At 32.6% G+C, this 25,871-nt stretch overlaps 1 protein-coding gene across 1 annotated transcript in view; it reads left to right on the top strand.

Moving 5' to 3' along the window:
- Positions 1-25,871, top strand: part of DCX-EMAP (Doublecortin-domain-containing echinoderm-microtubule-associated protein) — a 35,261-nt gene that overhangs the window by 5,587 nt on the left and 3,803 nt on the right. The window contains exons 3-8 of the mRNA XM_077427006.1: positions 22,884-23,105; positions 23,216-23,332; positions 24,202-24,457; positions 24,982-25,120; positions 25,217-25,366; positions 25,439-25,610. Coding sequence (XP_077283132.1) covers positions 22,884-23,105; positions 23,216-23,332; positions 24,202-24,457; positions 24,982-25,120; positions 25,217-25,366; positions 25,439-25,610 — 1,056 coding nt within the window. The remainder of the gene's footprint in view (positions 1-22,883; positions 23,106-23,215; positions 23,333-24,201; positions 24,458-24,981; positions 25,121-25,216; positions 25,367-25,438; positions 25,611-25,871) is intronic.

Raw genomic sequence — 25,871 nt, 5'->3', positions numbered from 1 at the left:
GGTAATGGTTATACCTCATCTCCTGTAGCTTGTTAACGTCAATCGAGTGTTTTATTATAACTAGCTTTTAGCATAAATTTTTACGGTACAACTGAAGACTTATGTACGTATGTATATATGTACATATGTACCTGCTATCGAACATAAACGAGGTTTTCACGTTTCACCTCATGAATTTTAATGACATTCTCGAAAAACGTTTTTCTCATACCTTTTTCACAATGTCGTTGTTTTCTTTGAAATTAACGAACGTAATTAAAACAACATTAATTGATCGCATGCGATTAATACCATTCTGCGAATCAATTGTTTGCGATAAGAACGCCAACAATTTTTTTGCGAACCTTGAACGTGTTGAAGATCAAGTGCATTCGATATTGGCAATACTCAGTAGCAACGTTTTCTTACACAACATATAGATTACGTTCGTTGGGATCGCGTGCCATCGAGACACACTTTTCCCCTTCGGCGTGCCACATAGGATCGCCTATTCAGATTAAACTTGATTTTCCAACCCTCAATATCGTCCACAAGACCATTATCACCGCATTGAAAAACATATATTACTGACATCAGTGATTCTTAAACGTCATCCGTATTAAATATAATATTATTCGTTTCATCCCTAGTATGATTTTTATTTCGTTCATATGCGATACAAATTGTATACACAAAAAAAAATATTTTAAAAATTGTTTCAAGACTCGTATATACCGTAGTTTTGATTTACATTGTTCTTTATGATATGTTTTATTTATTGAATGGGATGAGCGACTGTTTGAGAATGCGCGTGATGGACAAATTTGCATCTTGGTCGGCAAAAGTGGACGCGCCCATATACTCGTACATAAGACGATCGATGAACATAGTTTGTGAACGCGACTTGTAGATTTTAACGCAACTTTTTATAAAATGGTGTGGTGATATTTTTTAAATTAAAATACATTAATTTTATTGATTGAATTTTATTTCATATGCATTTTAGTGGCCATTGTGAATGACAGAATTTATTTAGTTAGATATAATATTATATTTTTGTTGACAATTAAAAATACGCTTTTTCTTCGTTGAACTGTCAGCAGTAGTATGATATTTTTTTAAATATTAAATATATCTTTATATTATATATACATATGTATATATATAAAAATCAATTTTTGTCTGTCTATCTACTGAGTCCCGTTAGACTAATCGATGCACTTAGACAGTGGATTCTCTCTCCCATGTTCCCATATTATAATGCTGTACAAAAAATATCAATGAAGTTGCATATGTCAAAAAATTGCCCCTAAAAGTAAGTTTATATTGATTTTAATCGCTATGTAAAATGTTCCTTTTCTAAAAGATTCGAATCAAACTTTGCGAGTTCAAAGAACTTTCCGAACTGTATAGGTACATACACACAAGTGGCTAAGCAAATTACATTCGGTTTAAAGATTGAGTCATCATTTTCGGCAGTCTGAAACTAGTACTTTGAAACAACACTATTAATTCAATACTGGAAAAGTTTGAAAAGCTCCGAATTATTGAATTTTCTTTGAAACACATTAGCATTGACTTATAATTGAGTTCAACGTCACCATGCCATGCTCATGAGTCACGAGCCGCTGCTAAATCACAGCAAATTTCATAGAAATTATTCGAGATAACATTACAATAAATGCGTACGAATTTCCAAGAAATTCTCACGTCAAAAACTTCAACATTGAGACCTTCTAATGCGATCAAAACAAACGCTAAAAATCCGACAGCGTTTCCAAACCAGTGCATGTTGAACCGTAACATTAAGATAGCATGCTGTTTGCAACAGCAAATATGTATGTATATTTGAGTATCTAAATATATCGAAAAAAATTCGGGCCACGGATTTTACTGGTATTTTTAGGGTCACGTACACACATTTAGCCCTTTCGCCGTGTCCCGGTTACGCTGCATTGTTTTCCTGGCCTATATACAGGGGCGCACGCCATACCTTTCTTAGGTTTCGTGTCTCGTTTGTGACATTATGTGTCACGACACTTGCACCGGTTTCTTTCGTCAGCACTGCCCCCGAGGCCTAAATTATCCCAGTCACGGACCACAGTTTGGAAAGGTCAACGTTTATAAGTACTACGATAGATGGCAATCGGTCAGTTAGCGAGATCAATCAAACGAACGTAACTTTCACATTACAAATATACGCATATTAATTTAAATGCAATCTCAAAACGAAAGGTTCGCCACAATGTTACATGCCATTTTTAAAGTCTGCGACGTGACTGATACATTTCAAAAAAGTCTCAAAACTTACTGGTGGTACTATGTATATATTGAAATTTTATTTTTTGAAGTGCAATTAAATATTCAAATATTTGATTTTGATTTTTATTGTTATATTCAAACATATTTTGTTCACAATTTTAAAGTATATTTTATCAGCTACTGATCGATTTCTTTTTGGTATTTAAAAATGTATCTTGCTTTAATGTTGGTACCTAATATATAATGGGACAAGCCCAAAAACGTATTAATAATTCTAATATGTGAATATTTCATAACATTGCTTGGAAAAATGAAAGTAGGAAAAAAATTACTTATTTTTGGAATATTTTGTATTTTTATAATATTTTTATTAGCTTCACTCTGTTAGTTAAGCGACATTCCTGCCCGTCAAAAAATTGTGATCTGATTTTGAACCACTTTGATATTTTACCGACATACGGCGGTTAGCTAACATTGAAGTTATCTAATGTCTCCGATATGAAGCTAGAGTTTAATCATTAACGAACTTGAAAACTTCATCGGAATTTTGTGTCAGATTGAAGCGATGGCAGCTAGCTATCCAAATATGTGTTTCTAAAATTCACTGGTTAATTAAACAATTAATCAGTTACTTTTTTCATCCTCATTCTATGTAAGTAAAAGTTCACACAACTCTCATCCATCACACCACACACATTTTCTTGCTTTCGGCCTCCTATCTTTCTTGCAACCTTCCTTTCATTCTTTTACATTTTCTCGGGTACCATTCCAGCACTTCCTGTGTCCACCTTTCGTAGATTCTTACTTTCGTAGAACTACGTGTCCCACCAATTGCCATTTCAATCTTTACTCCACTATATCCATTAACAATTTATATACATACCTACATATGTAGTAAAATTTGGGCGAACTTATTATACATATACATATGTACATATATATATTCATTACATTGGTTATGAACTTATTATATTGGTTAAAACTAGCCGCGTTGTTCAGACTCGTTTTAAAACATTCTTAAATTATAAACTTTTTCATTATTCTATGTAATTCTTTATGCAGGAAGAAAAACTCAAAGCAAATATGATCATTATCATTTGCCTTGCTTGAAGAAAATTGTTGATCTATTAGAAAGACAGCAGGGATAGAAAACTAGAAAGTTAGATAAAAAGAAAATGATAATTATGTACCTATGTATACCATATGTATTTATGTACATATGTATATGTACATACGTATAATGAGAGATACATAAGAAGCATAATAATTGATGTTCTTTTACGGAATGTTGTCAAGTTGATATAGAATTCGTATCTTCTGAAAAAAAAATGATCAATTTAGATCAGACATGACAACCTTGTTAAAATTGACCATATTAATAGTCGAATAAATCTTTAAAGCCTATCGGAAATTGAACCATAAACTTTATGTTCATATACTCATTACTCATTATTTGGTTTTGGTCCGACTTATAAATTATAATATATTTTTACTCGAAGGCTAAATTTGATTCCGTAAAAAATGTGGAGAAAAAAAATACATATATTTCGTTATTTTTTAAATTTATTTCAGTTTAATTCACTGAAAGGCTGTATCCAGATAATCAGATAGCCTTGTTACTGAATTCAGAGGATGGCCACGGCAATCAGATTGTAATGTATTAATTAATTCAAAGCTTTTTTAATTGATTGATGTATGCGGCATTGCAGGGAGTGGTGTTGCAGATTCGAGTTGGTCAATTTACCAAATGGTTTTACCGCATTATTACATTAGCCTTATGGCCCGAATGCAGGCTAGCCAGTCAAGGGGTTTCGATACCAATATTAATGGTCGTTAAGGTGCGCCACAGCAGGTCATCACATTTTGCACATATTATATGTATATGTATGTATATTATACATTCGATATTCACCTAGAAAAATGACGAAAAAGGACACGAACTCGATCTAAGCCAGACGCGACTGGACGGCGACGAATTACGTTTTATTTTCGTCAAAAAAAACGAAAGTAAAAAATGAGATCAAGTACGCCGTAACGTTAATGAGTTCCAATTGTAAAGTAACCGATATACGATCGTAATGTGCGTGCTTTGTCGAAAATTTGAGTGTGTCGCGTGAGATGGAGCCCTTGAAGTGCACAATCAAAACATTACAATTGATACTGATTTATTGCTTATAATAATTGCGAACTGTATTTTTTAAGGGAACACTATTCATACGTATTACAAAATACTATTCAAACGTATGTATGTATATTCATACAATGTCGAAAAATATCCGATATGTTCTTCAAAATTATACAATTTTTTAAATGAATGCAATTCGAATCAAAGATTGTTTTATTTAATATTTTAAGATACTGATTTAAACCATTAAGGTTACTTATTTATCTGTCTAGTCACTTGCGCCATATCTTTCCAATATTAATATACATATGTACTATAGAAATTCGCCTTGTATGGAGGTTTCGCAGTCATAGATAGAAATTATTAATAATGGCATATAAAATATAATTTGTCCTCGTTACATTTTAATCTAATACATTAATAAAATAAAAAGTTTATATTTAGTATATAAATCTAATTTCATGATAAGCCCTGAAATGAATTGTAATTTATTCTGAGTCATTGTTTAAATGATACTACCCTAATATGTACATATATTTATATGGGTCTCGTAAATTTTTCGACCTTTTATTGTTAGAACATTTAACATTTTTAGACTGGTCTAGTAAAAATGTATTGTATTTTATCACGACGACATCTATGTGTGTCAAATAAATAAATTCGCCAACAATATAAGTATATAATGTGGAAGAAAAACACCGGAAAATTTCACGCGTGTCCTCTACTCGAGAATTTGAATTTCGGCACACACGAAAATGCCATGCAAGTCTCGCATAATTCACCGAGAATTAAAAAAGCTCAAAATGGAAACAACGCAAAATCGCTATATTAAAAATTCAACAATTTGGGAGTAATATAACCAAAAAATAGAGAAACAATAGCGGCGACCCGACCCAAATACATAATCAAAATATGTCGAAACGTAATAATTATGGGGCTTACAAGGAAAAAATGTGTTAAGGAAAACTATTTGCACGCTTATAATGACGGAACAATGGATTTGGGCAATGTAATCGCAATAGAATAACTTTTGGGAACTACCGCTAGATTGTTTTATATTTCTCAAATATACAACTTATGTACATACATAATTAAATTCATAAGAAATCGTTTTTATTTAAATCGTTATGTTGAAGTATGGTTAAAGGACGAATTGATATATTTTTGTCCAAAATTCATATGAATATCGGTAGATATATACCTATATTACTATTAGGATACATTCTATGAACCGTTTTAAATAAAATTTTCAATATCGACCGATGCAATTTTTAATATTAAAAAATTAACAAAACTCTTTTTAAAGTCTTAATTTGAATTAAAAATCTGCATACGATTTAAGCGAATTTGCATGACCGTTTATTTTTAAAGTAAAATATTCAAATTTGAACAAGACGGTAATTGTTTCGTTGTAATAATATATGGAAAAACAAAATAAAAAAATCACAATTTTCTTGTGCTATATGAAGTGTTCGAAAACAAGTTAACTTTCTAATCTTTTGCGACACGAAAGTGTGGGGCTTAAATAAAATGATTAGCCAAGTTGTTTTTAAAATGATGAAAAAAATTTACTGCAAATTTCAGTATTCTATTATAAAGTCATTTCATATCAAAATCAGAACTCTCCTTCGCATCTCCAGAATCTAAATATATCTGAAACAACCCATAAATGTTTAACCTTTTTGAACTGGTATGTAAGTTCCATTAAATTACCTAATACACTGACTTCTTTCCATTTTGGAAAATCCAGTAAAATTTCCTCAGGAAACATTGTTTTTTTCATACACTGCATCTAATTATATTACTTTTGTGTTAACCATTATTTTTTTATCCATTTTTATTCGAATCTTATTATATCCATCATGTATGTATTTTGCTACACACATTTTCCATAGATCGTTTGTCCATTACTAACTTTTCCTTGCTTTCTTCAGCATCTTCTTGAATACCATTAAAGTACTTCCTTTATCTATGTATCATCAATTTTATAAACGCGCGTTGTTTCCATTTTTAACTTACATTTTTATTCACATGTCATTTTCTTTGTATCTTCTTCATATTACTCCAACAATACTATTTTATCTACGCTGATTTTTACGAAACTAACTTTTCTAGAATATAAACCAAATCATACATTAGATATTTATTATTTATTTATTTAAGTTTGGACTAATTGTGGCATTACAGGAATACCTTATGCGCCACAATGGTCGAAAATATAAAAGAGAGAAGAGAAAAATGTATATACAGACAAAAATACATAATAGCATTATAATAATATCAAATAAAGAAAAAATATCAAATAAACAGAATACATAGTAGGGAATGTATTGCATCTACAGCAAATATAAGATCCAGACATAAATACAAAACATCACCACGAGGTCCAAATGGAAGAGAGGAGATCAAAATTCTACTCATACATCACATCCAATTATGAAAACAATGATGAGCACAGGCTACCAGACCAATAGTACTACACTCACTGAGTTGGTAAATATTGAAACGTATTTGTATATTTGCATATTGTACATATATTCTTTATGCAAATCCTATAATATTTTGATTGTGATCGAGCATATTTTTTATTGTTATTTACCTGCCACATAGGCGTCCGTGAAAAACGCAATGTTTCTAATATTCCGGTTCGGAAATTGAGCGATAGCCGCTCGCGATACCGACGCCATACGTTCGTCTAATATCAATTAATCGACAAATACCGGTTTTTTCCAGATCGAAATATTAAAATTTTTGTGTACTGACCCCGATCGGCGTGCCTTTTAATGTACCCTCCCTTCTTGTACCTTCAGCGACCGGAAGGTCACAGGCCCTTAATCACCAGCTCTATTAGTCCCCGAGCTCAAGGATATCTGCTCCTGAATGGTATACGAATAATAACACACTCCCTCGTGTATATACTTTTTTTTTTTAATAAAACAAAGAAACTAATCTGCAAGTTGATGGGTGCATAATTAAAAATGACCTTTGTTATTTCGTTTTCTTTTCGTGGAAAGCCTTGAAAATTTCACGCACTCTTTATAAATATTATTGAGATAAACTTTCCGCTAGCTCAGGCGTTTAATGATCACCCAATTTTGTATAAATGTAAACAACCTTTAAGCACGATCGTATAGTATTATTTTTATTCCAACCATAATCCCTTTAATTTAATTACACACAATACATTTCACCTGAATATAATATAATAATAAAACTTGCTATTATTAATAATATGTATATTATATTTGGAAAATAATTAGTAGTAAGAAGTTTTTGTTCAACTTGATTCATAATCTTTTAAGATTTTATTTTTTCATATCTTAAATGAGCTTGTTTATCAGCTGATCAAATAAATGAACAATCTTCCAGTGATGAATAATAATAAAAAAGTTTGAATAATGCAAACATCGGAAAGTTTTCTCCGGTTTTCCATTGTTTCATTGACGTGTAGATTTTATCACACATTTTCCGTTTTTCTCGGCAATTTTCATCGTTCTTCTCCCGATATTTATTTTTTCCGCAAAACAAGGCCACCTAAGTATACGTAGGCGTATCCAACCTAATTGCTAATATTCGCACTTGATTTATTAACCGTATTAGTGGCCAATTGAACGAAAGTCACATTTCGTGCGCTCGCTATGATTTATTGTTTTCATTTTGAACTACTCGATCTGTAAAAGCTTCATATAATCTGGCCGACAGCTGAAGGGTATGCATAATATAAAATTGGATGTGTGATTGCGTGACGTATTTAAAACAGGCGCTTTTTTTGAAATTATGTATAGCAGATTCCAATCTCAGTTTTACTCCCACTAATACAAAGAAAAATCCAATATATAAACATATGTATATACAAACGTTCACTTTTGTTTAATTAATTTAATTTAAATTAAAAGAGTTTTGTTAAATTATATAAAAATTATTACTTTGCCATCAAATTTGATAATATCCATCTGTGCCAAAATTTTAATAACTTTTAACCATTAAAAATCGCACACTACGATTTTTTTTATAAAATCATTCGGTTTGAGAATAATAATAATTAAAATGAGTATATGTTGCAAGAAAGCAAAACAGCATGCGAATGGTCCACGCATATTCAGCACGCTAAGGGTGGATAGTTGTGTGGTATGGGGTTGGTAGCCTCCCTACGCCATGCTACCCCCCATCGGTTGTGGCCTCGCCGTTTCCTCGGTTCAAGGTTGGCAAAGCCTTGGTTTGTTTGTTTCATAATATTATATTGAATGCAATGTTTCATCGCGAATTTGTATCACCCATTTTTGCGAACGTGCGATTTTCCGTCAGCATTGACGTCACGCCGCGCGTTGAGGTCGGTATTGTATTTGCGCACATTAGATTCGAAGATAGTAGATTTGTAGGAAATTCCGTTGTGGTACTTGACCCAAAAAATCATTTTGAATGTGTATGGAAAATTAATATCGACACTTAAGTTAATGTTATATATTATATGTATATATTTTTCAAATGCGTGAAGTTACGGTTTTATATATTTTCACATATTCTTGCCAAAACTATGAATATTTTAAATAGGTTTTTATAAGACGCACGAATTACTTTCTGGACAAATAAAAGGAGTGTGTGTACTTGTCCACAAATTAAAATGGTTTAATAAGTGGAGCTATTTACATTATCAAATAAATAAACAAATAGATAAAATATGTACATAATAAAGAACTTTTACTATATTCTGATATATGTAATATTACGAACCGAAATTACATATATGTACGTACATATATTATACATACATACATATGATTTATACAATATGTACATACATACATAGTTATTGAAAAAAAAAATAGAAAGTGTCGGATTCAAAGATTTCTTATTGATTCTTGATAACTTGCGGTTTCCAATGTATGCTTACTAATTTACTAATATTATAAAAAAAATGGAAGTGAAATATTTTTATTTCCAATATATATACACATTCAAGTATATAAACCCATACAATGTAGTACATTAACAGCGTAGTGGAGCTATTGCATACCAGTAGAGAGATAGTGGTTTCAAAAACGCTGCTGGTAAGATCTTGTGGTTGTTGAAAACACAGATAAACCATCTCCTGTTACAATTTTCCGATTTTCGTAGCTAAATTGTTGTGATGGATTCAATAAATCGGTATCCTTCTCTTTAGTTTCTCGCAAATTCAATTTTCCATAGATGTTTTGTAGGTATTCTATTTCGTATTATATCTTTGAAAAATTGTTAGTACTTACGTACGTATGTACAAAAAAATAATCTAACCATATTTTTCGCCTTGAGAAAATTCCTGTAGAGGTAAATATTAATTTATCTTATACATAATTATATACCAGGAAAGCCTAACAGATAAACTCCAATGCGTCTTCTTGGCCAATTATAAAGATCTCTAAGACATAGAGCATCATTAAACCGTCTGTAGATAAATTTGACAAACATTTTTGCAACAAAATTTGCTAATTTATCTGAATTCATTGAAAAGGTTCCAAAAATTAGCAAAATTGTCCTTTTTCTGGAAAATTTTGAATTTTCAGGATCTCCCAAGTTTCAGGCCTAGCAGGTCAACCCCAATACGTCTTTTTGTGAATTTTGAATGAATTTTCAGGATCTCGATTTTGCTGCAAAAATGTTTGTCAAATTTATCTATAGATGTCTTAATAATGCTCTATGTCTTAAAGATGTTTATAATTGACCAAGAAGACGTATTGGGGTTTACCTGCTAGGCCTGAAACTTAGGAGATCCTGAAAATTCAAAATTTGCCGGAAAAAGGACAATTTTTCTTACTTTTAGAACCTTTTCAATGAAATCAGATAAATTAGCAAACTTTGATAGAAAACGACCGACGTGGAGTCACATATCCAAGGTCTGACCAGCAGCACCGGACCAGTGATTGAACCCGTGACCACTCAGTTAAAAGCTTTACACGCTAACCACTGATCTGATAAAATATCTAGTGTTGATTTGTTCACAACTATCTATTTGGTAGTAATTTTCGTTCTTATAAATTTAACTAAACACCATTTTACTTGGTTCGATTTTGATTTTGTTGTCTGACAAAGTTTGGGTTCTTATCCAATCGTTTTCAAACTTTGCCATTTTGCTCGGTTTGGCCATCAATATAAGTGGAAATGACGTCCGCCATTACCATGGTGAAAAATAATCGTAATAGACACGTTTGAAAATACTGCATCTTCCATCACGGTGACGTCTATCGTCCACACTGTTCTGAATATTTTTCCTTTTTTGTCCCCCTCTCGCTATGGCAGATTGAGCACTTTGCCATACTCATGATCAACGTTTACGTAGAGAATTGGCGATTTCTTAATTAGGTTTTTTATATATTGTCTTAGTATCAAAATTTTTGAATGAAAAAAAATAATTTTAATAATTGTATCATTTTTATAAATTTAGTATATTACATTGTTGGTTTGTCGATATTTGAGTACATACTATAAAGAAAATTCACTGCAATACAAAATATATTCATACAGGAATTTTTATATTAATTATTTTTCGAATCTTGTTAAAGCTCCGAGACGATGAAAGAAATTAAATGTAAGAAAATTATTTTTAAACAATTTTCCACGTGGAAAAAATCTCACACACAGGGTGAGTGATTGATCGACTTTTGTACGCGCATATGACTCGGGAGGGGCAGTTGCGTGGCCCGCCATTAAGGAAAACGCCAATAAAAATATAACACACACTTTATGAAGTACTTAATCAACCTTAAAAATATTTATTTTATAACCTCCTCTCACCACTCGTCCGTCGAAATAATCGCATCGTCACGCCATTTTATTCACATTTCCACGAGAACGGAAGAGAGCGATATGCGAGGAATGCAAACGTTTAACGCGCATACTACATATACTCATAATTATTCACACATACATACAGACATTGTATTATGTATAGTAACTCGTCAACAAGAATGCAGAAAATTTTATCGTAGCAAATATTTTTCTAATACACTTACATATAGGACATGTGACACAAACATATGTACATACAAATGCAATAAAATTTATTTTATATAATAAACCTATCCTTTGCAAATTCATATACTAAATCAATGTTTTACTATAATATGGAATTGTTATTAAAAGTTAAATATATTTTACTGTACATATACATATCTGACTACTATATTATAGTTAGTGCGATGTCTTTGACCGGCCTTCAACCAAAGCGACCCTCTGCAATTTTCCGATTGTCATTTTTTTTCACTTCGCTGAAGTTAACACGTAATCATCAGTCATTCTGGTCGTAAACCACTTCCATTATCACTGTTTACGGGTTCCGTTTTATTTATTTATTATTATTTTTTCCGCACGATTTCGAAGTGGCTTCGTGGGCGTCACAAAGTGGCCAAAAGTTCGAGACCATTTCCTAATGCAGTGGCGGCACGCGACCGTCAGAAATCAATGCAAAGTCATTATGAAGGTTCGAGGCCCTCTAATTGACCAGTCCTGTATGAAAACTTCCGGCTTCCTGCTGCAGAGGGTGTGTCAATTGCCTTGAAGCGATGCGCAACCAACCGATGAACCATCATTAATCCTAATCGGACCACCTGGCCAGCTGAAAGCTTCTTTCATAACCGCTTAAGTGTATTACTGAAACGATATATTACAATTTATGTATCTAATATCGTATGTTCATTATGAAAATTCAACTTAAGTTTGTCTTTGAATAGTACTCATTTAAATCTACCTCTTTTCAATACACTTAGTCATTTGCGAATCTTTTTTATGTACATACATACAGATTTTGTTGAAAATGTATCATTTCAAGAAAGGATTTCATTGTTATACAATATTATATAATAACCAGAAGCGTCGACTAGTGGTTAGCATATCATGCTTTCAAGCGGAATGGTCACGGTTCGATTCCCACTAGTAGCTGTTGGCCAGACCTTGGTTTGTGACTCCAGGTTGATCGATTTTGCCAATTTTTCTGATTTTCATTGAAACGGTTCCAATTCCTCCTTTCTAATCTCTCTTAAAAATCTCAAGTTATTCAGTAGTTTTAAGGTTCGTGAATTTCTATAATAAAATGCTGCAAAAATGTCTCCGTATATGTCACTGTGGATTATGTTTGTATTAATTTGCATTGTATTAAAATGTTTGTATTAAATTTATTATTGTATTGTATCTGTATTAGTGCACTCATCGCTTTGGTGCGATCTGTAAAGGTGAGTGTACATACAAACGGACATTTGGCCGATTATGTATTTAAATTACCCAAAACTCACTAAAACCAGATGCATTATTCAGAAATCATTTTGACTTTATTAAAATTTGATATTTTTCATAAATTTAAATAATTAAAAATTTCATTCGGCCTAATTTCCGTCGGTTTAATGTCCGTTCGGCCAAACGTCCGTCAGCCAAGTATCCATTGGCCAATAGTCAGTCAATCTTTAAGTGGTACATTAAAGTCTCAGACACCCAGATTGTTACGTATTTTGCACATGTACGCCTGATCTATGCCATCGCAATCCTTAGCAAAACTTACCCCCCTGGAGTGTTTTCGGTGATATTTTATCCTTGTATTGACATGGCTTTAATTATGGTGAATCCCAAATTTGATTAAATGCAGAAGAGGCTTACAGTTGTAGTCCAACATGTTCTAACCATTGACAATTACTCAAAAATATGCATATAAATGTAAAATTAAGTGCAACTTTTAAATGAATAATGAAATTTTTTATTAAAGTAATTAAAACTTAAGCTGCACGCGATTGCATTTAGAGACCAAGGCACTCAATTAATACTAAAACACTTCTATATTAATTATTTTTCACGTTATTTTTTTAAGAAAGATTAAATTGTATACGTTTTTTTAATGGCGTTAAAAGCATTTATTTGGAAAGTGTTGTTAATTTTGAGCGGAATTGATTTTAGCAAATGACCTTTTCGCAAACTAAACCGATTTTAAAATTTTCCGTTTATTATACCGCACAATAAAACGTATATATTTTTGAATCGAAAATTTACGACTTTGAAACAAAAGAAAAGCTCTTTTCTTCATGTGAAAAAAGTTAATAGCCTCCATAGAATACTTAACGAAAAAATATCTTCCGTTAAATTTGCATTAGCCCTTATCCGTCCTTCAACGAGAAAATCCGTCAAGAAATTTTCTCGGAATAAATTTATAGTTAATTTTTAGATATTTGACCTATTATTCTACAGTATGAAATGAAAATATGTCACAATGACACGCAAATTCACACTTGATATCGTCCATTGTTTACATCATTTGTTTTATTAATTTGGATTAAATTAACATTTCCTTTTGGCGAAAGTGAAATTCACCTCATGAATTTGTATTGAAATTTTACTCAAATTAGGGCACACTGAAAATTTGCATCCGAATGTGGGGCTTAAACAGCAACACAATAATTGGGGCAGTGGTTCACCGTGAGTAACAACAAAATAAAACATACGAGGCACAATACGTTTTACAACCCCTCCACGTCATATTAATAATAATATTAATATAAAAAAGGCTAACGGAACAAGAATATTAATCGTGACATTTAATGTCAAATAAATCAAACTAAGAAAGATTCTCGCGCCGCGATTACGATTTTCACAAAGCGTTGGTAATAAAAGTTGTCGGTAACCTCAACATTTCAACATCAAAAAAGTATCAAAACTATATAGTCGTACTACTTTGTTATTTAAAAATTATTAAACAATCATCTATTAACTAAAATTTATTTAGTAATAAATAAAAAAAATATATTTACCAACTTTTAAAAGCTCCTTTTCAATCCTTCTCAATGAGACGACATTTTACCTACACTTTATACTTAATTGATACATGTAGAAAGTTTTGATTATAATCTGGATTTAACAAACATAAGGGATAAGACCTTGCGCTTATTAGTTTCAATCGGTTAGTTCCATGAAATTCCTGCCCGTCAAAAGTTTCTGATTTGATTTTGAACCACTTTGATATTTTACCAACATACGGTGGTTAGCTAACATTGAAGTAATCTTATGTCTCCGACATGAAGTTAAATGGGTTAAATCATTAACAAACTCATTAAAAATTACATCAGAATCTTGTGTCAGATTGAAGCGATAACAGCTAGCATCCAAACGCGGCTTTGTACCACCCCTTCACAAATCACAGACTAAACAATTATAACAGCTACTTTTTTACAAGACTTTCTTAGTTCTACTTCGCCTATCGGTCTGACAATATTTTCTACATTCTTCCAATCGGTTTGAAACTTTGCCATTTTACGCGGTTTAGTCACCGATAGAGATTTAAATTGCTTCCGCTAGTTCGATGTGGAAAAATAATCGTAATAAATATGTTTAAGACCGCCAATGACCAGTAACCTGTAATTTTATCTTTTTCACACCATATCTTATAAAATTTGTATTATTCAAGTAAACTCTCGTCTGTCTCACCTCACACGTTTTCTTAATTTCGTCCACCCATCTTCTTTTAAGTCATCCTTTCACTCTTTTACATTCTCTCGGGTACCATTCTAGCACTTCCAAATTTACATCGGCATATTGTGTCATATTGAAGCGATGTCAGCCAGCTATCCAAACCCGACTTTCTACCACCACTTCACAACTCACGTGAACAGTGGTAACAGTTACTTTTTTCACTCTCATCTTATGTAAACTTATTATTAATATATTTTAATTCAAAATGTATCAATCCTATAATCACACTGAGCACTGTATGACCATATGACCGCAAGCTTGCTAAAAATGCAAAGTTGGCTTTAGATCAGCAAAAGGTAATTTTTAGATAAATATGAACCGTTATATTTGAAAGACGTGGAAGTCCAATTTTCAATTCCAAAAACACTATTTCTGTTTGACTGAATCCATAAATTGTTATCACTTCTTTTAATTCGATATGTCCAGAATCACAGAAAAGAAGAATAAACGTATTACAGGCCACCAGTATTGTTAAATATTGTTAAACGCAAAACATTATTTCTCGAAATGATGAAAAATGAACTTATGCCAATTTCAATTATAACGGCTCATACATATGAACATTGAATTTGTTTCGACTGTATGTACTAAAGTAATAGTTCTGCTTTATGCTACAAACTCTACTTAATGTTTTAAAATATTCCCAATATTGTCACGTTTGGCATGAAATTTTTCTTCTTCAGATTGTCTAAGTGTCGAAAATATTAATACTATCGTGTATTCGCTTTATTCACTATTGACTCTTCTCACTATACAAATGTACGTTATGCATGTACATACATATGTCCTCACCAAAAGAAGACATTGAATATATGTAGGTATGTATAATGTATACTATTTCCAAGATGACTCAACTATTAACATATGTATATCAGACAGTGAAATATTTTTTTAATTATCTTTCACTTCGTATTCGAGACGGTTAGCAATCGAAAATCAAAACCGAGATTATTCATGCGATTTCTCGGGAAATTTTCACATATTGACCTTGCCAACGTAAAATTCGGGAGCGCCGCTCTCCCCATTAATGAAAGTAAACGGCCGAGGCGCATTCTTACTTAGGCGACCTTCAGACCCCGACCACCCTCTAGTCCACCCCACCCGCCCACCCATCACCCCCCGAAGTCCATGCATTATTAAAATCGCAGGTGGCGGGGGAGCGACGGTGAACTCTCGACCAGCAGTCGGCAGGGGCTAAAGTCGCGTGCCGCAACCTCAGGGTCAACAGCAGGGGATTATTAAGGCTTGGAAGGGGTGGAGGAGGGTTTCTCTACCACCCCCAACGGGTTGAGACGTTGCTCGACCGCCAGTCATAAGGGTGTCAAGTGGCCGATAGCACGCGCCCTGTCACACACCGCGACCCAAGTTTCGCCAATCGAAAACTAACCATATCGGTGCATTGACACTGAATAATAATACTCGATACAATCTGTCGTGCAAAGTGTTAATAACAATCCTAGTGTAATATATTTTATTTGAAATTTCCTTCCGAGCTTATTTAAAACGTGTCCTTTTATTGTCGTTGTTCACAAGTGTAGGTATGATAAATTTTACTTCACGATATGGCTACTGTTATCTGAGTTCGTACACAGATTTTCTCATATACATATGTGCATATGTAAGATAAGTTGTATTGTGAAGTAAATATACATGCTAAATTCGTTTTGGTTAATATTACTGAAACATTCTCAGTTTGTTTTATTTTCTTGTGACATATGTACATATATACGTCACAGTGAAAATTTCAAGTGTAAATATATGTATTTTCACTGACGTTTCAATGAAATCATAACCAGTCACATTTTCAGGGTTCGTTGTATTCATTTAAAATTAGATTTTTAGGGTTGGTATTATTTAAGGGTTAGGATAGGTTAGGTTAAGTAAGGGTTGGCCCTATTCATTTAAGATTGGGTTGTTATGGTTAAATTTATAGAGTTAAACGTTGTAAATTCATTGTTTGACACATTTTGACTGCTTTAATAGGTGAAAATATTTTTTCACTTGAAATATGCTTTCATTGTAACATATACATAGATATAATATGCGTATGTATAGACCAAAAGTAATCAAAATTGAAATTTTAATATGTGTAGAGTTTTTGCCATACTAAGCATTACCTACAATCTAAATTTTCAAACAAAACAGTCCTTTTCGTCTAACATAAAATGGACATGATGGGAATAATACATTCAGGTAGTCCAAAATTGATAAATCAGGTAGTCTGTTTGATTTAAAGTACTTGTAAAGCTTCTGGAGTATGTATTATGAATCGTATTGATGGAAAAGGTGTCGTTTAGTATTTTTATTTCTATTAGTTTCATTTGTGTAATATTTTCTATACAAATTGTAGCCACTCGAGCAATAACGGTACATAGAATTTGTTTGTAATTTAAAATATGTATGTACATAAATGTTAATTCAGCATACACATGTGAAGGACAATCTTGATATTGAGATACTCGTAAAAAAAATATATTTTGACTAGAAACGCAATCAACAATCGTGTTTGTGTACTATAAATTATGTTTTAAATGCATGGTCGATATTTGCGTGTATGCGAAACGCTATTGAAGCATTATTTAATATTCGTGTAGGTTTAAGTGTGTTTAATAATTAGTGGGAATTTGATTTTCATTTTTTCCGCCACCATTTTATTTATATCATTTTCCTCTTGAAACCATCTTCAGAGAGCTTTACATTCACGATGGTTATATCATTAAGCATACAGTTACATTAGTTTGGGTCTTAAAATGTAAAAATATAATAATATATGTATTGCTTTAGCGTAATTATACCTTTTTAAATTGCAGGTTTCTGTTTCAAAAGTGTAAACAAATTTATACAACAAGCGCATAGTTAAAATTTAATTATTTATACTTAACACAAACATACATATAAATTCAAGTGCATAAAAAATTAATTTTAATACAAGTTGTGGATTACTTATAGTTCAATAACTGTTGTGTTTTTCAATAAATTCCTACTACTTAATGAACACACCTTATTTTATTTTGTGTGAAAATCAAACGATTTCTTAATTGCCATCGTGTAGTACTCGGTTTATAAACGCTTATATGACCCTGTGCTGATAATTTTATACACGTACAAAACTTTTCAGCATTTAGAAATGTTTTACGAATGGAAAATTATATGTATGTATATTGACGATGTCTTTTATGAAAGAATTTTGTTATTTTTTTGCGTGATGATAAAACGAAATGAAACGTGTTCCAAGTTTGCGCGATCTGTATCGGTCGTAGTTACTTATGTCTGATATTGCGCATTAAAAAACTTTTCACAAACCAATGAAATAAAAGATATTTCATTTTCTCTATTTATAAAACGTTCCAAGAAGTACGTAGAGTGCTTTCATAATAAAAATAAATAAATAAAAAAACAAAACCTTAAAAAATGATCGATAGTTAAAAGTCTGCAGCTTTTTACGAAACATATAATTACTTTTTATGTCTATGTATATATGTACGTACCATTATTATATATGTACGTACATATTTGGTTTGATTACTTTTCTTTGTTTTAGAATAGGTCCTATCAAAAGTCACGTTCAATACTTTCACTTTATGTACAAAACGTTTTGGTTTATGTAATTTTTGTACAAAACGTGTTGATCGAAAACGTTTGAGATGTGAGTTGTATTGGAGAAATTTATTAGGCGAATATTTCTTGTTAACGTAACACTTTTACTATACATTTCTGCCACATTAATGTCGATTACACCCACCCATTTCGTTTTCCACACAAACTCCGTATTTATCGCAAGGCTGCGATCTCTGGCGAAATTTATTTCTTTGATGTCTGACATTGTTTCGTTCTGGACTACGAAATCGTAGAAGTTTCGTAGTGAAATCGTAGCGGTTTCTGCGGTCGGCACGCCAATATGAATTATCATTGCTAATCAACGGCCGACTTAATCGATTCGTCCTTATAACACTACGTACGATGCCGAGTTCAAAAGGTCGCGGAGATTCCCTATTAGATTATTTGACCCTTTGGAAAATCCAACAGTTATACGACGTACGTAATATTAGCATTCTTTATACCGTTTTGGTGAAATTCTAGTATTCTATATGTAGGTTGTGGATAGATATGTAGTAAACCAATTCAAATAACCAACAACATAGCTTAGTGGTTGTCGGATTTGATCCCGTGGGTTGACGTCCATTGAAAATACTGTATTTCGAGTATAAAATGTAGTGCTGCTGGTCAGACTTAAATATTTGTGACTCCAAGTCGATCCTTTATCAGATTTCATTGTTGACGCGGTTTCTCCATCAAATTGGCAAAAACCATTCTACCCACTATGTCACCACTATTTGAATATGATTTTAATATTTATAATCTTCAAATTTATATATGAATAATTTTAATTACATATGTGTCGCCCAGGGGCAAACCCTTCATGGTGAAATGTATATTTATTAAAAATTTAAAATAATAAAAAAAACGTATCAACTGAAAGGTAATGGGTTCAATCCCTGATCCGGTGTTCCTAGCCAGAACATGGATATATCTGAGAGAGTTTACCAGAGTTTATCAATTTATCTGATTTCATCGTTGAAACGGTTCAAAACAAATTAACAACCTACCCTCATTTATCAGCATTATTTGAATATAATTTCTAAATTTCATAATAATAATGTTATAAATTTATATAAAGTACCTAAATCTTTTTAAAATTTGCCTATAGGTGTCACCTTGGGGCAAATCCTATAATGGCACCATGGTAAATATAAATTTAAAAAAATAAAAAAAATAGAAGAATACATAAGATACATCACTATGTATTCATCGTGACCTAATACTAACCAGCTATTTTATTTAAATTAGGAACAAAGGGTTAAGCTTAACAAAGCTTTAAAGCTAACAAAGGTTAAAAGCTTAACAAAGGTTTAAAGCTTAACAAAGTTTTAAAGCTTAACAAAGGTTTAAAAAAGGAACAAAGGCTTAAAAAAGGGTTTAAGTTTGGAACTTTAAGCTTTTAACGAAAATGACACTCATAAATTATTTTCACAACTTAAAATGCCATTTATCTTACTACCGAACACTTATTACTAGTCTTCATTACTACTAGTTTGGCTGAATACTTTTCAAATAACAATAGACCGCTCCATTAGTTTTCAAAGCAAGAGAGCAAAAAAGCATGGTTGAAAATAGTGAACAATTTTATGTGCGAAAACATCGACCGAACGCATACATTTGCTCGGGGCTTTTTTTAAAAAAAAAGGTACCGGATGTCATTTCTTGTCAAGTTTTTTATTGGAAGAGATAATATTCAAATTATATTAATATAGAATATTCGTTTGAAACGTAAAAAATTCTGAGAAAAAAGGTGTCGGAACGCCGTTCCACCACGTTACATGGGAAAAAAAGCACTGCCTCTGCTTATTACCAAGTAGATAGCCAAGAAAATCAAGCCCGAAAGTAAGCTAAAGATTGAATATTTAAAATGAAGTTGGAAATAAATAGTTAAATTTGCATTCTAATGAAGATAAGGATGGTGTCGACGAACGGACGAACGGTACCATTACTTTAATTCATCGTATAGGAATTTATAATCAATCCAAGTTTTAACAAAAGAAATCGTCTACAGTGCATACATTAATGCTATAACTATAAAGATGGAAAGATAGAAAGAAAATTAAATCTGAATTATATTTTTTTAATTATTAAAAAATACATGTGTACAAGATTTTAACGTCTACAGAAATACATTTAAATGCATATATTTCAAACAATAATTTGATTTTTGATTTTATAAATGCTTTTTATCTATATATATATATAAATGAATGTCTGTGTGTGTGTGTCTCGAATAGACTCCTAAACCACTCAGCCGATTACGATGGAACTTTCAGGATTTGTTGTAAGTATGTCCGGGAAGATTACTGTGAAAAAAAAATTCGGGAATAAACGGGAACGGAAACGGGAAAAATGAGTGTCATTCGCTATAATGTCAAATGTTTTCGCGTCGCGACCAGAGTGTTCGCTGCCTGCGTTGTTCCGACAAACGGGAATGGAAACAGGTAAAACGGGAATGAGTGTCATTGCAAAGCTATAATTTAAAATTTTTTCGCGTCGCGATCAACGTTTTTGCTGCCTGCGTTTTTATTCCGACAAATGGGAACGGGAACGGGAACGAGAACGGGAACGGGAACGAGAATTGCATGCGTTATTGTGGCATTGCAACGCATGCCGGGTTCAGCTAGTTATTACTAAATTATACATTTTATATATATTTTTAAAGTTACTGATATACTGATCATTTTAAAACAATAATAGAAAGCGTTTCTTAATTAAAAAGCTGTTTTAAATAAGCTAATTCAGGTATATTAATCTACTACTATAGGAATATACATATTTATTTTAATATTACTCATGTACTATGTACTGAGTAATATTAAAATAAATATTGTATATGTTTTATTTATAGTTCACAAACATCGGTATAGTCAATTGAAGTTTATTTAATAGGATTGGTATACTATAAATTTATATAAATCTATCAAAGATTGTGCGTTAAATTAATCTCAGTGACATATTGTGATATTTGAGTCGTATTTGTGACGTTGCTGTCGATATTCGACAAGCATCCTGTGGCGTCGGGGAGAGGTTGTCGGCTGGCGCTCGCCAGAGCCCCAGGTCGAGGACTTCATGATAGACAGCGAAGAAGAGACCGCATTTGTTGTGGTTTCGCTGCCCACTATGCAACCTCAGGTGAGAAATATATCACAAGCTCCAAGGCGATGGATATTATTTGGTTTTTCTTAATAATTCAGGTTTTTATTGAATATCGGTGATACGGGTCTAACTCGCGGTCCCGAATGTGAAACGCCCGAAAACGCAAATATCGGAAGGCAAAGATCGAAAATCGAAAGATCTTAAGTCGAAAGATCAAAAAAAAGGGTGCATGGTAAACGGTACATACTCACTTAATTTGGGCGAGCAGGATACAACAGGAACAAGAGGAACAGGCTTTTCCTCCCGTATTCTGCGCGCGCACATTAATACATATGTTAGATCTGACAATATCGAAAGAAGGAGAATGAGCATATTGTTGATATGTATGTACATATATACATACATAGTTATATAGAAGCGAAAAACTTATGGCGAAACTCGTGGAAGTTGGTATATAAATGTGACGAAATAACAATAATAGAGAAAGTATTGATATATGTATGTACCTATAGTATTACGCATTGACATCTAAAGTTTCTATAAAGCTTATTTTCGTTCCTGAAATTTTGTCAATACACATTGTAATAAAAATTTAGCAAGTTTGTTTGATCAATCCTGTATAATAAGTTATAATACTGACTAATTTAAATGGATAGTATTTTTTTTCGTACTACTTTACCTTTAACTTACATAGTTCAATATTTAACATTTGCTCTTTAGAAGGGTATTTTTACACTTAATTCATGTCCATTGTTTAAAAAAGTACATATGTATATAGTAACTTTACTGTGTAAATGTATGTGAAAATATAATTTAGCAAAAGCATATACTCGTATTTCTAAAAACGTTCAATACATTTTCCAGATTTTGTTACAAAATTTAATGATTACATATATATGTATATTTAAATAAAAAAGTTGCATTTTTATGATCGTGATTGAAATTGAATACAATGAGTGTATTTTTTTTCAAAAATAATTATCCAATTACGCCTAATGACTGTTGAAATCAGTATCCGCATTATTGTGACGGTAATAAATAAGCCAAATATAATATAAAGGGAAACGCTTCAAAAATCTATTTTTATATCGCAGAAAAATTTAATATACCTAAAATTGACCGTTTCTGATATATACGCCTCGGAAAATTTTCCGACGTAGAAGAGAACTACGTTTAGCCCATTTCGTACCAGTTGTTATCGCGAACCTTGGACGAATATTGCTCGAACACAATTAACTTTGAATACATTACCACGGACCCCTTTTTCAGTTCCGCGCTTAATTTGATCTTTGTCGAAACCGATAAGCATAATTTTCACTTGATTTTTCGGAACTTTCAGCCTGCCAGCTATGGCAAGAAAAACGGCGTGTGGTACGGAGCACCCAGCGGAGGAGGAGGGGGAGGAGGAGGAGGAGGAGGAGGAGGAGGTGGTCAGGGATGGGGTGGACGCAACACCTCTAGGAAACCCTCAGTCGTGGAGACAGACCTGCCAGCCCCCGGGGCCAAACCTGGAGCAGGAAGGGTCATTCGAATAATAAATAATATGGACCATTCCGTTCAAGTGAGTTATTTCATTTCTTTTGCATGTACATACGTAGATATATCTATATGTATCTAACAAACATGTAATTCGATATACAATGAAAATCTAATTTGATTGTATGAATTTAGTGTCGAGTTTTATTGAATTTGAGAACGACACAGCCATTTGAAGAAGTCTTAGAAGATTTAGGGCAAGTGTTAAAAATGAGCGGCGCCAAAAGGATGTTCGCAGTCAATGGACAAGAGGTTTGTTTTATTATATGTATTTATTTTATTTAAAAACGACAGTAATTTTCAACTAAGATTCGTCAACTAAGATTGGCAACAAATTAAATGCTCAATTTGTTTTTTAAATATGCTTAATCAGAAATAATGGCAATGAACAAATAATAATCAACAGTTAGAAGCTGATAGATAACACATTGTACATATGTACTATAGGTAGATAGCTTACTGACTAAATCACATAGTCATTTACAAAGAAATTGCAAGCAATTTTAAATCCAATATTACATATATTTTTTATTGAAAGCTTTATCTTTCTTTATGTTTATTTATTTATTCAAAAAAATTATTTATTTAATATTTTTTCATGTATAGCTTTTAATAATACTACCTATATAAGCTTTAAAGTTAGCGTGTAATAAACGGTGCTTAATTTAGAGGTTTAATTTTTGAATTGGCAACTTTACCTGCTTGGCAATTTTTCCTGCTAGCCTTCCTGGTATATGTATAAAAATAAATAAATAAAAATATTATTTTGAATACAAAATTGCAAAATGCTTCCAATACAATAAAAAATAAATCCACATATTCTTATATTTCAAGTGGAACATAAATTATATTTTGAATTAATCGTGTAGGATCACAAACACTGAAAATTGTAGAATTAAAACCAAAAGCGAGTGTTTTCATTATATTATATTAATTAATCGTTCTCGTATGAAGGGCAGTTGACTTCAGCAGGTTTTGAGTTTGTTCAAGATCGTATCTCGCGATACGGACTTGAATGAGCCGACTGCGACGCACGTGTTCGACCTTTCACTATTTTTTTGTGATTTAATTTTGAGGGAAAATTCATATATTATTACAAGCTTTTTATTATTTATTCACAGGTTAGGAGTTTTTCGCAATTGAGAAACGAGTTCGCCGACGTCGAGACGTTTTACTTGGGTGTGGGAAGTATAGGCGGTGGGGGTGGGGGTGGAGGCGGTGTAGGCGGGGGAGGGGGCGAATCCCCCCTGAGGCGCTCCCGGTCGAGGGCGGGGGCGCCGGTGGTGGTGGAGGACCCCCCGCGAGCCAGGAGGGCCCGAAGCAAAAGCAGGCCCAGAGTACTATACGCGCCAGAGAGTGAAATTCTCAGAAGTTCAGGTGAGACTCACTATTGAATTCAATTCATAGAAGACTAATAACATTTGATATTACATACAATACATACATACATACATACAGCTTAGATGAGACTTTCATTTTCGTTTAAAAATACCTATAAGTTAGGTCGTACGTTTATCCATACGTATTTTTATCAGACCGTGAAAGAAAATCGCGATCATATTTTAATAATTTTCATCACTGATGTGTACTAAATTATCATGTTTAATATCCATGTACGTGATATGACGTAATTACGGCAATTCAGAAAGAGATTAAATTTAAACCATTCTAGAAAAGGGTCACAGCATTAATTTTTACTTGAATTATGTTGTATTATGTAATCTGCATAGATTGTGATCTATGTATGTGTATAATAATATGCGATATCCGGTTTTAACGCTTCACCACTCATTCGTGTTTCCCAATCGCGATATCATCTGCGACACTTGCTTCGCGTTTGTTTTTAGAAAATTTTAGATTTGTATACTAAATTCGGGTACAGAACAACCTAATAATTTCAGATTACACTCTTCTAGAAGTACTGAAAGAGGAACCAATAAGAATAACGATCAGAGGGCTGCGAAGGACGTTCTACCCTCCGATCCATCACGCTCCAGTAGAAAACTCACCCCCGGATAAAAAAATGCAATTAGATTGGGTGTATCCTTTTTTAAAATAGCATATGAACATAATCTATAAATAATAACTCTTTTAACCATATTTCAAATATATCCTTGACCAATACGAAACTCACAGCTATGGCTATAGAGGGACAGACACCAGAAGAAATCTATGGGTTTTACCCACGGGAGAGCTGCTATATTTCGTTGCTGCCGTTGCTGTCATGTACGACAGAGACGAGGAGACCCAACGTCATTATATTGGACATACAGAAGATATACAATGGTATGTTGAAAATAATAATCAATACATTATTATAATATACATATTTATATTTTTACATGTTTTCTTTTGCAGTATGGAATTGCATCCTTCTCGAGAGCTCGTAGCTTCAGGACAGAGGGCAGGTCGCGGTAGAAAGACCCAAGCTCACATCAGAATCTGGAGCACTGAAACCCTTCAAACCCTTTATGTGTTCGGAATGGGCGAATTCGAAGTCGGCGTTGCAGCCGTGGCTTTTTCACAATTGGTAATAAACAATCTCCATTAAAAAGCGCACGCGGTTCTTAAGTTTATTTTTAGTGAAATTGTTTCGCTTGTAACAATCCGAATGCGGGTCAAAGCCTCCTACCTGGTCCGTGTGTTTAATTCGTAGACCTTAATTGTGGTTTCACGTGTTCTACCATCAACGATGTATGCGAGTTTTTGCCGTTGATGAAATTTGATACCTACCTAATACACTTTATATTAATTTGTCTATCCATCATATGTGCGCAAAGTAAATACTTTT

This window comes from Arctopsyche grandis, chromosome 3 (assembly GCF_051622035.1).
Source record: "Arctopsyche grandis isolate Sample6627 chromosome 3, ASM5162203v2, whole genome shotgun sequence".
In the NCBI taxonomy this organism is placed as follows: domain Eukaryota; kingdom Metazoa; phylum Arthropoda; class Insecta; order Trichoptera; family Hydropsychidae; genus Arctopsyche; species Arctopsyche grandis.
The sequence above is the reverse complement of the archived record's forward strand: the minus strand, read 5'-3'. Positions and strand labels throughout refer to the sequence as shown.